The sequence below is a fragment of the Typopeltis vanoorti genome, chromosome 10 (genome assembly GCF_054136105.1).
Source record: "Typopeltis vanoorti isolate ZY-2024b chromosome 10, IOZ_Tvanoo_1.0, whole genome shotgun sequence".
NCBI classification, from domain to species: Eukaryota; Metazoa; Arthropoda; class Arachnida; order Uropygi; family Thelyphonidae; genus Typopeltis; species Typopeltis vanoorti.
This window is the reverse complement of record NC_143558.1, coordinates 62,034,725-62,050,871: the sequence shown is the minus strand read 5'-3', so window position 1 is coordinate 62,050,871 and position 16,147 is coordinate 62,034,725. Positions and strand designations below refer to the sequence as shown.

At 34.2% G+C, this 16,147-nt stretch overlaps 1 protein-coding gene across 1 annotated transcript in view; it reads left to right on the top strand.

The window, feature by feature from the left end:
• The window catches only part of LOC150102458 (V-type proton ATPase subunit D-like), a 131,126-nt gene that overhangs the window by 92,178 nt on the left and 22,801 nt on the right, over window positions 1-16,147 (top strand). Inside the window, exon 5 of the mRNA XM_090399750.1 lies at window positions 10,521-10,691. Within this exon, the coding sequence (XP_090255876.1) occupies window positions 10,521-10,691 (171 nt within the window). The remainder of the gene's footprint in view (window positions 1-10,520; window positions 10,692-16,147) is intronic.

Genomic DNA, 16,147 nt, shown 5'->3' with positions numbered 1-16,147 from the left:
CAGCTCTCAGATGTGAACTGTAGACTAAAATACAGAAATATTATTGAAAAGAAAATGAAAGAGTTTGAGAACAGGAATCAAACCTTGGAGATTCAGTGGCAAACTCTGAAGGAAACATTGATTGATTCTGCCAGAGAGGCATGTGGTGAGGTTGTGTGCAAGGATAAAAAATTCAGAACTCCCTGGTGGACACAGGAAGTTAAAGAGGCAGTGAAGGAAAAGAAGAAAGCATATCAAAAGTTCCTGGCAAATAAGTCAGCTTTTACTCTTACAGAATACAGAGACAAATGTAAGAAAGCTAAACAGTGTGTAAAACTAGCTAAGCAAAAGTCATGGGAGGACTTTGGCAAGAATATAGAAAATAAATATCAAGAAGGTGGCAAAATATTCTGGAGGTTGTTGAAGAAGCTTAGGAATGGAGGAAAGAGTGCTGTAAAAGGAATTAGAGATGATAAAGGTGAAATGAAAACAGGAAAAAAAGATATCCTTGAAGTATGGAGTAATTACTTTGAAAAACTGCTAAATGAAACAAGCAGTGATGACAGCACAGTGATAAAAAACACTGACCAGGCATGCAGTCAGGAATACATATCCATACTTGAAGTAGAAAAAGCCATCAAAGGCTTGAAATGTGGAAAGGCAGCAGGAGTAGATGATATTCGACCAGAAATGCTGAAGTATGGTGGTATAAGAGTCTTACAGTGGCTGCACTGCATAGTTCAGAAAGCCTGGACATAGGGACGAATTCCCGATGATTGGAGTAGAGCTCTCATAGTACCCATATATAAAAAGGGAAATAAAACTGAATGTGAGAGTTACAGAGGTATTTCCCTACTGAGTGTTCCTGGCAAGATCTATGCAAGCATACTTGAGAAACGGTTGAGAAGAATTGTGGAAGAAAAGCTTGGTGAAGAACAAGCTGGATTCAGGCCAAATAGAGGCTGTCAGGATCAGATCTTCACTTTACGACAAATAGTCGAGAAAGCATGGGAATATAACAAAGATCTGTATTTAAGTTTTGTCGATTTGGAAAAGGCATATGACAAGGTGCCAAGAGAGAAGCTATTCAATACGCTGCAGTTATATGGTGTCAATGGGGCATTATATCAAGCAATACTTAGTCTTTATTTGAGTTGTGAGTCAGCAGTTAGAATTGAAGGAAGTACAGGAAGATGGTTTAATGTTAAATCTGGTGTGAGACAAGGATGTACATTATCCCCTCTGTTATTCATTATCTACATGGATCACATTATGAAGGAATGTGGTATTAAATCTGATATCAAAATTGGAGATGTTAATGTCAGCTCTTTGCTTTATGCGGATGATGTTATACTTCTAAATAAATCCGCTACAAGTCTGCAAGATTCTCTGACTAAATTGAATAGCTGTTGTAATAGATATGGTATGAAGGTCAGCAATAAAAAGACGAAGACAATGAAAATAGGCAGAATCATTGAAAATGTCAACTGTGTTGTGAATGGAGAACCTGTGGAATAAGTAAAACATTTCAGCTACTTAGGCACAATTTTTACTGAAGATGGTAAACTAAATATAGAAATAGACAACAGAATCAGCAAAGCTGGTATGGTGGGAAGTCAATTGAATAAATTCATATGGAATAAGAAAGAAATTAGTCGGAACACTAAATTAGCTGTATACAAGACTGTGTTCAAACCAATTTTAACTTATGGATCTGAGAGCTGGGTCAGAAGTAAAACACTTGACCAAAGAGAGGCGTAAACAGATGGCATCAATGGCAATATCATATTAAAAATGAGGATATTAGGAAAGAACTTGACATTGTCAGCATCCAGGAATGCGTTAGCAGAGCTAATCTCAGATGGTATGGTCACTTAAATAGAATGGGAGAGGAAAGATTAGCAAAACAAGTGTTCTCTGCCAGGTTGGCGGGAAAACGACCCAGAGGAAGACCAAGATATAGGTGGATTGATACGGTACAAAGTGCCTTAGACAATAGAAATATAAGATCTGATAATGTTGGAGTCTTGACAAGTAACAGACTGATTTGGAGGAAAATTGTAGATAGGAAGTTAGTAATGATGTAATTTTTTCATGTAGTACTGTCATATCCTGTACACCCCTTGAGGGTACATGGCAGGAATTTGATGATGATGATGATGATAAAACACCTTATGGTAACTTGTTCTGGTAAAATACTTATAAGCTCTGTATTACTAAAATCTTGGTATTTCTAGCCTGGCTCCCATTGATGAGACCTCAATAAAGGTCGAAACCGGTCTGGGTAGTGGCCCCTTGCCTTTAATACATAGCATCATACATCTCCTCAAGGAGATGGGCTGTGCATTAATGGTAAATATTAAGAATAGTGATCAGAGCTTATTCTACTTTTACATGAGTTGCCTTGGTCTTGCACTACGTGCAGGATCAGCTAGACTTGCAACACTTGCAGATGCAAACTTGACTTATTTGTCTGTTTGCTTACTTGGGATATGGAGTAAAACCAGGTTTAAAAATAGCTTGGTATTTTTAACATATATATATATATATATCTGTTTACAATTGATGAAGTGAGTTGTCTATGGAGATTATTTTTTATGCCATCATTTACTACCCTAGTTGGCTGAGTTAGATAAAGCAGAGATCCTGCTTTCAGTACCATCTTTTTAGCCTCCAGTGAGTAGGGTAGTGGGTTACATGTGAGTTTAGTGATTTTTTTTCAGTAGTTTACATAGTTTACTTATGTGCATTAGAATATACTTAATTTTTAAATTTATAAAATTCAATTTTTTTTAACATAATATGGTTAGTATGTAATGAATAGCTCTCATAATTCTGTATTTATTCATCCATAATATTACTGTACTATAGATTGACTATTCTCTCATGAATGGGTTCTCAATTTAAAAAAAAAAAATGTTACTAGGGCTCTAGATCCTTAAGCTGCAGACCTTCCATAAATCACCAAGATGATAAACATTACAGAGAGAGTGAGATGCGAAAGCAGCAAACCACTGATAATGATGTTAGTTCACACATATATGGATATGCTTTGCTTATCAGTTGGAGGCATGTTTTGCTTGACTTAGTTAAATCAGAATTTGTAGACACTGATTTGTTTTTTACATTTTTTTGTAATGATTGCATATCTTGTTTTTGGAATGAAAAGTTTAATATAGCCAACAAATTGTTCATCCTCCCTTCCTCTCTGTTACCAACAATAGACAGCAAAGCTGAGATTACTGCTTTGACCTGGAGTGAATCATTCCTATAGCTGACAGATTAATGAAGCTTTAAATTATATCAAAAATGTTTAAACATTTTTAATATCGCACTGCAGGTGAGATATAAAACCAGGAGACTAACTCTGTGCATAGTGGTTCAGTCTTAGTTTTATCAAAGCCTTGTAAAGAGATTTGCTTATCCTTGTGTGTCAATATTCATTTCACCATCACAGTTATCATCTGAACTTATTTGCCATATGACCGTTGTTCTTACCTAAAACAACTTCAAACTCCCGAGCCTTATCAGCTTCTCCAAGCATAATCCCACCAATATTATTATTATTATTATTATTAAGGGAGACCTCCAGGGAGTCAGAGACTCATCAAGGGAGGCCACATACTACACACACACACACCAGCTATCATACTTATTCTTGAATTCATTCACACTGCTTGCACTCACAACATCCAAAGGTAATCCACTCCAATCACGCACCACCCTATGAGAGAAAAATCTAACTCTCACACCCTTCTTAGCAGCCTTCATTCATTCTTAGCTTCCAAGGATGCTCTCTCTCGTCCTTTCCCCACCTTCTATAAATTGAAAAATTCCATCAGCTGAAATTTTGTGTTACCCCTTCAGAAGTTTGTAATCTGTCTTCATAATCAGTATTCCACAATCCTGATATCATTTTTAACACTTTCCTTTGTACTCTCTCCAATATATCAGAATCACAACGGAAACCAGGAGACCAGACCTGCACACAATAGTCCAAGTGAGGTTTTATCAAGGCTTTGTAAAGAGGCAAAATAACATCCTTATCTTTACATGCGAACGTTCGTTTCAGCATTGCAATTATCTTTTGAGTTGTATTTGCAATCTTTGCCACATGACCCCTGAACTTCAACTTCCTATCTTTTAATATAATATATCATTGGATATTTCATTATATCAAAGTGCATAAATTTATATTTACTAACATTGAACTGATAGCCATTATCGTTTGCACACAGTTTCAGACTATACAAATCATTTTGTAAGTGCTATATATGTTAGTGCCTGTCTTTGCACCATCAGCAAACAGTTGAACATCTGTCATGTCTTTCTCAATCTCATTAATGTATAGATTAAACAGTGTTATCCAAGGGATCAGTTCAGAGGACTGATCCCTTGGACAACACTGCTAGTCACCTAAAACCTTGTTGATTCACACTTCCCACATACTGATTTCTGATACCTGTTCAGCCTTATCCAAATCACTAGTTTATATTCCAATCCCAGTGAAAGGTTGTTGCATAAATTGGAGGATATAGGATTAGAACAGAACAAAGAAGACAAAAGTGAGTTTCTCTGTGCGACAAATAAGATGTTATAGTCATGGAATAACAATCGGGCAAAAGGAGTAGCTATAGTATTCAACACTAAATATGAGTGCAGTCTTGAATGGCAGGCAATATCAAATATTCTGATATGTGATGTGGATAAATGGGAACTGGACAGTTAGACTTATTTGTGCATATGAACCCACAGAAGGTTCAATTAAGAAGCGGAGGAATCTTTTTGAGGCATTAGAGAAGGCAGCTGACACAACAAAAAAGGAAAAGTTTGCCCTGCACAGAGAGCTAAAAGAAAAATAGAAAATGATTACCAGACATACAGAAATGTTTGGAAAATTTTGGAGAAAAGAGCAAGCTAATATTAATGATAAGTACGTCTTGGATTTCTGTTCAGAACATGAATAAGTCATTACTAATAGCATGTTCCAACATAAAAATGTGCATAAATTCACATGGAGAGAAGATGCAAGAAATAAGAAAAGTCTCTAACTTTGTTATTGTTAATAATGATGTTTTCCCATTGGTTCAGGCCACAAGAGTACACAGAAGATATTGAAAAGAATAGTGCATAAAAAGTTTTAAAACCAATGCAAGTTGAGCAACTTTCAGAGGTGGACCATAGACTCTAATGCACAAATATTATTCAAGAAAAAATGAAATAGTTTGAATTCAACCAAAACTTGGAGATCCAGTGATAAACCATGAAGAAAACATTGACTCAGCCAGAGAGGGGCATGTGGTGAGGTTGTGTGCAAAAATAGAAAAATCAAAACTCCATGACAGAAGTTAAAAGAGACAGTATTAATATTAATGGTAAGTATGTCTTGAAAAGAAGAAAGTGTATCAGAAGATCCTGGTGAATAAGTCTGCTTGTGATATTAGAGAATTCAGCAAAAAATGTAAGAAAGCAAAGTGGTGTGTAAAACTACCTAAACAAAAGGCAGGAAGATTTTGGAAGAACATTGAAAATAAATATCAAGAAGGTAGTAAAATATTCTGAGAGCTATTCAGAAAGTTCATTTATTGTTGAAATATAAAGATATAGATAAAGATGTCTGGAGTGATTGTTGAAAGACTGCTAAATTAAACAAGCAATAAGAGCATGGTGGTGGAAAACACTCAGTAGGAATGCAATCGGATATACATATCAGTACAGGTAGGTATTCAAAAATCCGGCAGCCTCTGGACCTGAAGGGTGCTGCATTTCGGATGGTTATATATGCTGTATATTTTTAACAGAAAATGACTACCTGTACATTCCTTTAAAGAAAGAAAATTAAACACTAAATGAAAAGCTTATGAAATTTTAATGTTCACCAACTAAATATAACGGTTCTACAGAATTTTAGTTCAACTGAATAAAATAGTTCCTCAGAATTTTAATTAATAAAATGTTGATGGTGGGGACAGCACATCTGGTTGACTTGAAGTTAATGGCAGTGGATTATCAAGTGTGGACACCACTGCTGCTTCTTTCTGCTTCCTTGAATGTATTGTGCAGTGTCTGCTGATTCATATATTTGGGTCTTTCTCTAATAAGTTTATCTTGGAGCAAGTAAACATTCATGATTTCTTGTTCACTTACAAAACTTCGTTACTCTAGTCCAGCCAGCAGTTCAGTTGTCAACATAATTAACCTGTCAATAGAGATTCTTTCTCTCACATCTTCCTCATTTTCTTCATTGCTTTCTGAAACTTACATGTCACTTACACGAAAATTAAACCAGGTTATGAGAACTTGGTCCAGTTCCGAACTTTTTTCCTCCGTCATTGACTTCCTTACAAACATTTGCTTTTTTGATACACTGTCAGAAAAGAACTTTAAGTTTTTTTTTCTGTTTTTTAATATCATACACTGTTGAAGAGCCAATGTCGTATGTTTCACAAATAGTTCACACAGACACGCCGCTATCAAGTTTTTTTAGCACTTCCACTCTCTCTGCGATCGACAACACATGATGTTTACATTTTACGCCACCTCTTTTCTTTGCTGAATCCATAATGGAGCTATACAGCAGCAATTAAATGATAAAATGAGAAGGAATAAGCAGGTTATCGCAATGCTTATCGACTACAGTGCCATCAAAACATAAACAGAAAAACAGTGGTGCACCAACATGGTAAATTTGAAAATGCGCGCTCTGAAATCCATGTCAGAGATCTGAAGGAACTGGATTATCGATGCTCGGATTTTTGAATGCCTACCTGTACTTGAAGTATAAAAAAAAAGCCATCAAAAACCTGAAATGTGGAAATGCAGTAGTGTAGATGATATTTGACCAGAAATGCTCAATATAGAGGTATACAAGTTTTATAGTGGCTACACTGTAAAACTTGTATACCTCTATATTGTATACTGCATAAATTAAAAGACATGGTCAGAGGATGGAATTCCAGATAATTGGAGTAGAGCCCTTATATTACTCATTTATAAAATGGGAAATAAAACTGAAAATGTGAGAATTACAAAGGAATTTCCTTACTGAGTGTTCTGGTATGTTTTATATAAGTAAATTTGAGAAATGGCTAAGAAAAATTGTGGAAGGAAATCTTGGAGCAGAAGAAGCTGGATTCATGCTGATTAGAGGTTGTCAGGATCAGATTTTCACTTTAAGAGAAATAGTTGAGAATTAATAAGAATATAACAAGGATCTGTATTTAAGTTTTTGTAGATCTGGAAAAGGCATATGATAAGGTGCCAAGAAAAAAAGCTGTTCAAAATGCTAAAGTTATGTGATGTAAAATGAGACATTATATCAAGCAATACTTAGTGTATATTTGAGTTGTAAGCTGGCAGTTAGAATTAAAGGAGGTACAGAAAGATAGTTTGATGGTAAATCAGGTGTATATCATCTCCACTGTCATTAATCATCTATATAGATCACATTATGAAGGAAAGTAGTGATATGAAACTTGATATCAAAATTGAAGATGTTAATCTCAGTGCTTTACTTTTTACAGATGATGTGATACCTCAAAATAAATCCAGTACAAGTCTGCAAAATTTCTTCACTAAACTGAATAACTGCTGTAATGTATTTGGTATGAAATTCAACAATAAAAAAGAGAGAGAGATAATGAATATATGAAGAAACATTGAAAACATGAACTGCATCTTGAATGGAGAACCTAATAGAACATGCAAAATGTTTCAGACAATTAGGTATAATTTTTGCCAGCAAAGGTTGGTCGATAGGTAGAGTCTGAGTGCAGCTAGTAGTTGGAAGGGGATCAGTCGTTTGATGCTGTTGGCACTTTGCTGAGGACTGGCCATTCTCACAGGATTAACTTCGGCCTGTAAACGGATGTATGTCAGACCTCTGTGCTCTCGGGACACGTGGGGATATGACAATGACAAAAGGTATAATTTTTAGTGAAGATGGTAAATTAAATTTGGAAATAGACAGCAGAATTAGTAATGCTAGTGTGCTAGGAAATCAACTGAATAAATTTATATGGAATAAGAGAGAAATTAGTCAAAACACTAAACTAGCTATATACAAGCCAGTGTTCACACCAATTTTAAGTTATGGATCTGAGAGCCAGGTTAAATATAAAGCTCATAATCAAAGGACAGGAAACCACAGATATCAGCATTCTGAGAAGGATAGGGAAGTCAGTAGATAGTATCATATTAAAAATGATATTAGGAAAGACCTTAACATTGTTAGTATTCAGGAATGTGTTAGTACAGCTAATCTTGGGTGGTAGTTTCTTAAACAGAATGGGAGAAGAAAGGTTAACGAAACATGTTCTTTGCCAGAATGGCAGGAAAAAGACCCAGAGGAAGGCCATGATCTCAGTGGATTGATACAGTAAAGAGTGCCTTAAAAGACAGAAATATAAGTCTGGACAGATAACAGATTAATTTTGACAAAGATTGTTGATAAAAAGTTAGTAATGATGGAACTTTTTCATGTTGTACTATCATAAGTATCCTGTACACTCCATGAGAGTATATGTCAGGAGTTTGATGAGGATTAGCATATAAACTGCTGACTCACATGACCCTGTTTAGTAAAGTGGTTCTGTTCCTTTCAGAGTATAGCTATTTCTTATGCAAATTCTTAACTTTTCTGAGATTTTCACTACTACTTCAGAGATACTGACAGGTCAGTAGTTAGACATTAGTTTTTTGTATCACTCTTGAAGAAGGTTAGAAGAGAACTATCATACATTCTTTCCATTACTGTGGAATCTTTTTTTTTTTTTTTGAGATAGATCTCAAATTAGGCAACCATCAAGAGTTCAACTAGTTTAATGTAACATTTCCATCTCAGAAAGAAGGATTGAACTAATTATAAATAAAACTTTTATTTTTTTAAATAAAGTAACTTTTTATATGAATTTAATGGGTTTTTTAATGATGTTGCCTTATACAATCCCTGGAATACCCACCATATGCCACTGGGTATGCTGATGTTTTTACTGTTTAGCCATAAACAGCAAAAACATGAAAACCATAAATCCAACTTTTCTCTCACAAATAACATAAACTAGAGTAATAATTTCTTTGAAGTAGATTATACCACTGCCTTTCGTGGACACTCTTGTCTCTTAATTCTTTTTCTGTTGTTGTAGGAAGCCCAAATCACTGCCAGATATTTGCAGTTCTTATTTATCATATTCTGGCAAAAAAAAAAGAAGAAAAAAAACATTATCAGAACTATAGTACAGTTACTGTCACTGTGGGTGAAAACCCTTAAAACTGCTTTTTAAATAGCTAAAAAGTATTATTCACTTCTCTTCTAAAGGAGACTAGTGATCTTAATAATACATTTAACCTTCATTTCTGTAATTCACTCTGATCATTTTAAAAATTCAGCAATTACTTGTTACTCATTCCAACATTTTTTCTAAATTTAGGTCATTCAAAATCATATAACTTCTTATTAGCAGAAGTATGAAAATTAATTTGTTTAGTATTTGCATTTCAGAACATGACTCTGGGTTCTTGAACTATTGAGGGGAGAGGTTATCAAACATCCCAACAATTTTAATTTTATAAATGGTGTAGAACTAAGCAATTGGTGAAATACTGTCATCAAGCTTCAGGTACTTCTGTTTCTACGTGCCTTGTTATTGTGAATAATTAGCCAACATGAACAGCCAAAAAACAGTTAATCATGACTAGCAGTCAATCTTGAACTGCATATGCTTGATGCCTTATTACTGATCTAGAGTTAATTTGTATGTATTTATATTTTAAAAGTTTTGTTCAGCTAGTTTCATGATTCAGACAATTGAAAATAGATGCGAATAAAACCAATATTTGCAGTCTTGTTTTGTTTTTTTTTTAACTGAAAGGTGTAGCTTTCTTATTGTCTTTAAATTTTTATTCATATAATATACATTTAGTTTTAAAGTGCAGTGTATTATATGATATCTCTTTCCCTAATCGCCAACCTGACTTACAAAATCAGTTGTGAAAATTCGTTATTTAAATATCAAATCCTGTCTAATACCAAAAAGTCTGAAATTCAATCATTTTGATATTTTAGTTTACTTATTATTTCAATATGAAATCCATACCAACATTTGAAAAATCCAAAAGCTAGTTGTTCTGATTTCAATAAAAGGCATTTTTGCTGATATTTGACCTGAACCCTTATCTTAATATCCAGTTATTCCAAACAACTGATGATACTCTGCTCCTGCAAAACTCATGGTTCAATGTCATATAATTTGTTCTGTTTGTTTATTATGTGTGACTACAGTCATTTAAAACTGTTGATCAGAATCAGGAAATTTAAATTACTATAGTTTCACAGACACTATTTTTGTGATCTAGACTTCCAGTAAGAGTTCATCTGAACTTTGTGTGTAAATGATTTGTTTCATGGTTTAGAAATTTTGCAGTCCTAATATATAATATGAAAAAAAATTGATGTATTTTAAGTAAGGAAAGCAGTTTTTTAGCATTATCTTGAAATCAGAATTTATGAATAGTAATAAATGATTGGTTTATTTTTCATGAAGCATATGAATTACATGGACTTGCAAGAGGAGGTCAGCAGGTGGCTAAACTAAAGAAAAATTATGCAAAAGCAGTGCAGCTTCTTGTTGATCTAGCATCTCTTCAGACATCATTTATAACTTTAGATGAGGTTATCAAAATAACCAATAGAAGAGTAAATGCTCTTGAACATGGTAAGCTAAAATATTTAAATCTATTTTTATAAATATTGAGTAATACTAAACATTGTTGATTTTAATTAAATTGCTGTTAATCTGTTTATCAATGTGCTTACACTGGAATTAACCGTTATTAGTAGGACATGCATAGTACTTATATAAATGGTCACTGAGAGACATAGCATATCTTTGTCTCATAGTGACTATTCAGTTTTAAATAATTCAAAAGTAACAAGAACATAAAACCTCAGAAAGCTATTTCTCTTCCTGAATTATTCCCCTTGACTACCTGTGATACTTTAGACTTTTCAAAAATTGATGTGGAACAATTTTTAAAGCAACATCATTGGTGAAAGCAGGAGGAAATGGCAACATATTTTCTGTCAGTCAGCTACAAGCAAAATTTATCAGCAACTGCTTTCAATAATAATATGTTTTGGTACAGATCCTGACTTACATAATTTCAATTTATGTAAATTCCGATATATACAGATTATCCTAAAAATGCTGTGCTTTTACTCAAGACAGGATGCATTGAGTAAAAATTTTACTTAATGCACCTATGTTAATACAGGCTACTTAACAGCAATCTTCACAAGGTAGACAGCTCACATGCATGCATATGCTATTCTCAGTCTCATCTCACTTTGTTTACTGTTAAATATAAATGTGCTGTGTATTTGTATTCATAGTACAGACCAAATCAAATATTTAATAATTTTTAGTGTTTGTGTTTGCTGTGGTCAAGTACAATCATTACGGGAAAAAAGAAATAGAAATGGAAAACAAAGTGAACCCATGTGTTAACATGCTAAAGTTGATCTAGAGATGAAAAGAAAATTATAAAGAAATACGGATGTGTGCAAAGCTTAATGACCTTAGGATGGGATCATGGTTTCACACCATTGACACTGAATACATCTATGAAGGATATGTCTGTATAAAGCAGGCATGGGCAACCTTTCCTAGTTCGAGGGCCAAATTATCATTCTGTCTCTGAGGCAAGGACCGGACCAAATTATTAAATAAAATAAAATAATATTAAATGAATTAAAACAAGTTGCTACTTCATATTTCATTTATTTATAATATAATGCTTCGATATAAAGCTCTACATAAATTTTTTAATATAATGAACGACATAACATTTAATGTGAAGATTGGCCTTGTACTTCAACTACAAGACTATCAATATTGGCGTTAATATTACTTAAGGATAATTGCATAGAATTTTCGAGGTTTTCGTCCGTTATTCTTGTCCGAATTTTTGATTTATTGTATTTCATCCTCAAAAAAAAAACTGTTCACACATATATGTGCTGCCAAAAACACAAATGATTTTTTTTGAAAAGGTGCATAAATTTGTATATTTTTCTTCAACCAAATAAAATTTATAAAAATCCATCAAAGCTATGTTGTTAAATTGTGATTTTAGCAGCAAATCTGCCTGAAGCTCAATAAGTTCAATCTGTAAGTTTTCTGGCACATTATTTACATCAGCATCCATCGGACGAGCAAATATAGTGAATGTGGAGTCTTTGTTTTTGAAGTCAGCAAACCTTGTATCAAATTGCTCTATTAGTGCCTTCAGTTCATCTCCATAACAATTATAAGGGATATTTTTATGAGTTGCTAGAGTAGGAAAATGATAACAATTTTTAGCTCTTATCTGACTTTTCAACAATCTTAGTTTATTACAGAAAGCTTTGACATGTCCATGCAGTTCATGAACCAGTTGTTCTTGTTTTTGCAATTTAAGATTCAGTTCGTTTAGGTATCAGGTGACATCTACAAGGAATGCTAAATCACACCCACTCATCATCTTTTACTTGGTTAATTGGGTTTCCTTTTATGTCCATAAAATCTGTAATGTCTTGTCTCAAATCATAAAATCGTTTTAACATTTTACCTTTACTCAACCACCTCACTTCACAACAATAAGACACATCTTCATAATCTGAAAATAGGTCTGCCAAATACTCCTTAAATTGGCGGTAATTAAGTGCATGTGACTTAATAAAGTTAATACTCGCTACTACAACTTTCCATAACATTTGTGAATTTAATCGATTTTGCACACAAATTTTGTTGGTGGATAATGCAGTGAAAATTTAAATTTTCCGGATGGATCTGTAGTTCTATTGCTCTTTCGTGAACTATTCCAATAAATCCCTTCTGTGCACCAACCATTGCAGGGGATCCATCAGTGCATATGCCAGATAGTGAACTCCATTTAAGCCCAAATCTCTCGAAGACTGTGTTGACTGTTTCAAATATATCTTCACGGGTAGTTGTTCCTTTTAACGGCCGAAGCGCAAATAATTCTTCTGTGATGTTGAAATCCGCATCAACTCCTCGAATAAATATTGCTAGTTGTACTGTATCAGCGGCATCGGTGCTGTCATCCAAAGCAATTGAAAATACTTCCAATATAGCAATCTTCTCTTTTATACTTTTTTTGATATCATCAGACATAATTTCAATCCGTCAGACAACAGTACGTCTCGACAAACTAATATTCTCAAAGTCTTTTTTCTTTTCAGGACATGTTATACTTGCAACATCCAGTAGACATTCTTTGATAAATTCTCTTTCACCAAATGACTTAGAATGCGTAGCAATTTTTTCGCTTACCACAAAGCTGGCTTTCACAATGCTGTGGTGCTGCGTTCTTTGCTTGTTGAACATTTGCTGCTGGGTATCCAAGTTCTTCAACTTCTGTATTTCATTTTTTTGTAGTTGTCCATCAATTTTTGGGTGATCCGCATGTCTCAAAGTAAAGTGTCTCTACAAGTTGTATTCTTTGTTGACGGATACGGATTCATTGCACAGCATCCTTTATTCAGAATAAAATAATAATCCTCCGTCCAGTTGTCTTGAAATTGACGATTCTCTGCATCTACTTTTCTTTTTTTTGCAATAAATTGTCCCCTGACATTGTCCCAAATTTATAAGCGATATTCAGAACTGTCAAACAAAACTGTCCTACACCGCAGGCACTGAACAAAGCACAACACCAATGCAAGTACCAAACTGACACGTTGTAACACGTTCACACATGCCGCTAGTCAAAGTGAGAAAGAGACCTTGGTTGGAGAAAACATACTGTGTTTTGTGCAAGTCATATGACGTCAGCTTAATGTGAGTTAGTAGAACACACCATATTTTCTCCCACTGTGAATCAGACAAACTTCGCTGAAATAGATTAGAGCCGGATCAAAAGAAGTAGAGGCCCAGATCCGGCCCTGGCTGGTGTTGCCCATATGTGGTATAAAGAAACATGTGAAGGATCTGCCTCCTTAAATTCAGCAGTGATAATAAAAAAGTGTTCTTCTATGTTTATGTTATGGAAAAATTATGGACTTATGGAAGGTTGAACAGCTAAATGAAACTTTTTTTTTATTATTATTTTTCTATTTTGTCATACTGTTGCATTGCTTTGCATTAATAATTACATATTGAAATCTAATTTGTGTGTGTGTATGTGTGCATCCTGTGAATGAAACTAATAGAAATCTTTAAAATATGTTACTATACTACTGTAACTTGAAAGTTTATTTTATTTTTTTTTTTTTTACCACCTTAACCCAGTCCTGAAGATACTTTCAGGCGCAAACTTTGTTTGCTCACACTTGGATAAAGGATTAAACTAAATTTATTATACTCTAACCAAGTGGAAAATAAACTTTCAACATCTTTCTCTAAATCCAGAGTAATTTATTAAAAAAGGGTGGCACACCAATTGGCAATTCCTATAGGTGGAGATGACCTGCAAATGCTTCTGCCTGATATCTCGACTTGGGCCTGGCTCCCACTGAAGAGACCTCAATAAAGGTCGAAACCGGTCTGGGTAGTGGCCCTTCCCTTAATGCATAACAATAGACATATCCGCAAGGAGATGTGTTTTGCATTATAGGAGATACTAGGATAGGAGTGTTGGTAGCTTGCTCCACCTTTGCAACGAGTTGCCCTGGTGTATACCACCTTAACCCAGTCCTGAAGATACTTTCAGGCGCAAACTTTGTTTGCTCACACTTGGATAAAGGATTAAACTAAATTTATTATACTACTGTAACATGTAAACAGCAGGGAGTGGGTTAAATCTGAATTATATAAAATTTATGCTGCGTAAAGGCTTGCAGAATGTAATTCTTACGTAAGTCAGGGTCTGCCTTTATTTGTAAACAAATAGGTTTTTTTTTTTTGTATGCTGTTCAGTTCATTTATTTTGAAATTTGGTTGACTTTTAATTCATATGGCTGTTTAATTTCCATTTATTCCATTTAAATAATTTAAAATTATCGTACTGAAATGCTAGAGAAGATTTTTATCAGTGTGGAATTTCCTTCAGTGTGAATATCAACACAACGTGATTCTGCTCAGATAAATACTGCCATTTACAGTTTCTTTTTTTTTTTTTTTCATTGTTGTTTTTTATGTGTGTAAGTGAACAATTTAGTGCACTTTTGAAGTATATGATCCTTGCATTTGTCAAAAGCAAGGATCATATACTTCTTCCTTTAATTATGTTATGGAGCATCTTTTTTATGTGAATTCCATTGAAGGTTGTAAAGTTATGGCACATTGAAATTATGGATGAGCTGATGGTTAGATAATATGGAGACCTTGTTCTTGAGACCATGGAAATTTTTCACGCTGCTTGAAGAGCAACCAATGAGCAGGGTTGTGCTCTCAGACTGTGTAATGAAATCATCTTTCATTTAAAGATGTTCAATGAATATCCATGCCCTTAGTAGGATTCAAACCCACAGCATCTTGGAGAGTGGAATGACTATCTAGTCAGCCAACCAGACCAGGCCAACTGCAAAAATACTATCTTCCTCTCAACTCAACTCAATTTGTGACTGTCCTGTAGTTAATGTATTTATCAGTCTATAGCAGATCATGATCAGTTTCTTTGGAATCCTAGGATATATAATTTACAATAGAGAATGAATTAAATGAATGCTTGCATTCTTTAATTTTCATTTCAGAATTTCTGAAATTCGTCAGTGTCTGACTAACGAATTCATTTCAGAATTCACTAGTCAGACACTAACAGGACAGTTCCTTAAGCTTCTTGATTTTAGTGCCAGCCTTCAATGGATGATATATCCAAAAGTATTAGGCAACATTTGTTGCCTATCTAATGATAGTACAGTTATTTCTGAATGAATTTCTCCATCAGTGTAAATACTAAAAACTAGGTCTTAATTATGTTAGATATTTGGAGGTCTTGGAGTTGAACCATGTTTGATCTCTAGAGCATGGGAAACAGATTAGCTAACCTTTAGTCCATTCATTAAGGAATGTGGAACCTATCAGGACTTCTGACTTAATGTCCATTCCCCACCTTCTCATTGTGTCCCATTAGTAGGCATCCACCTGGATACTGAACAAATGAGGGTAGTATGGTAATGTTGCTTTGACTTTGCCAGCAATTTGTATTCTATTTTGACTTAAACCAGAAA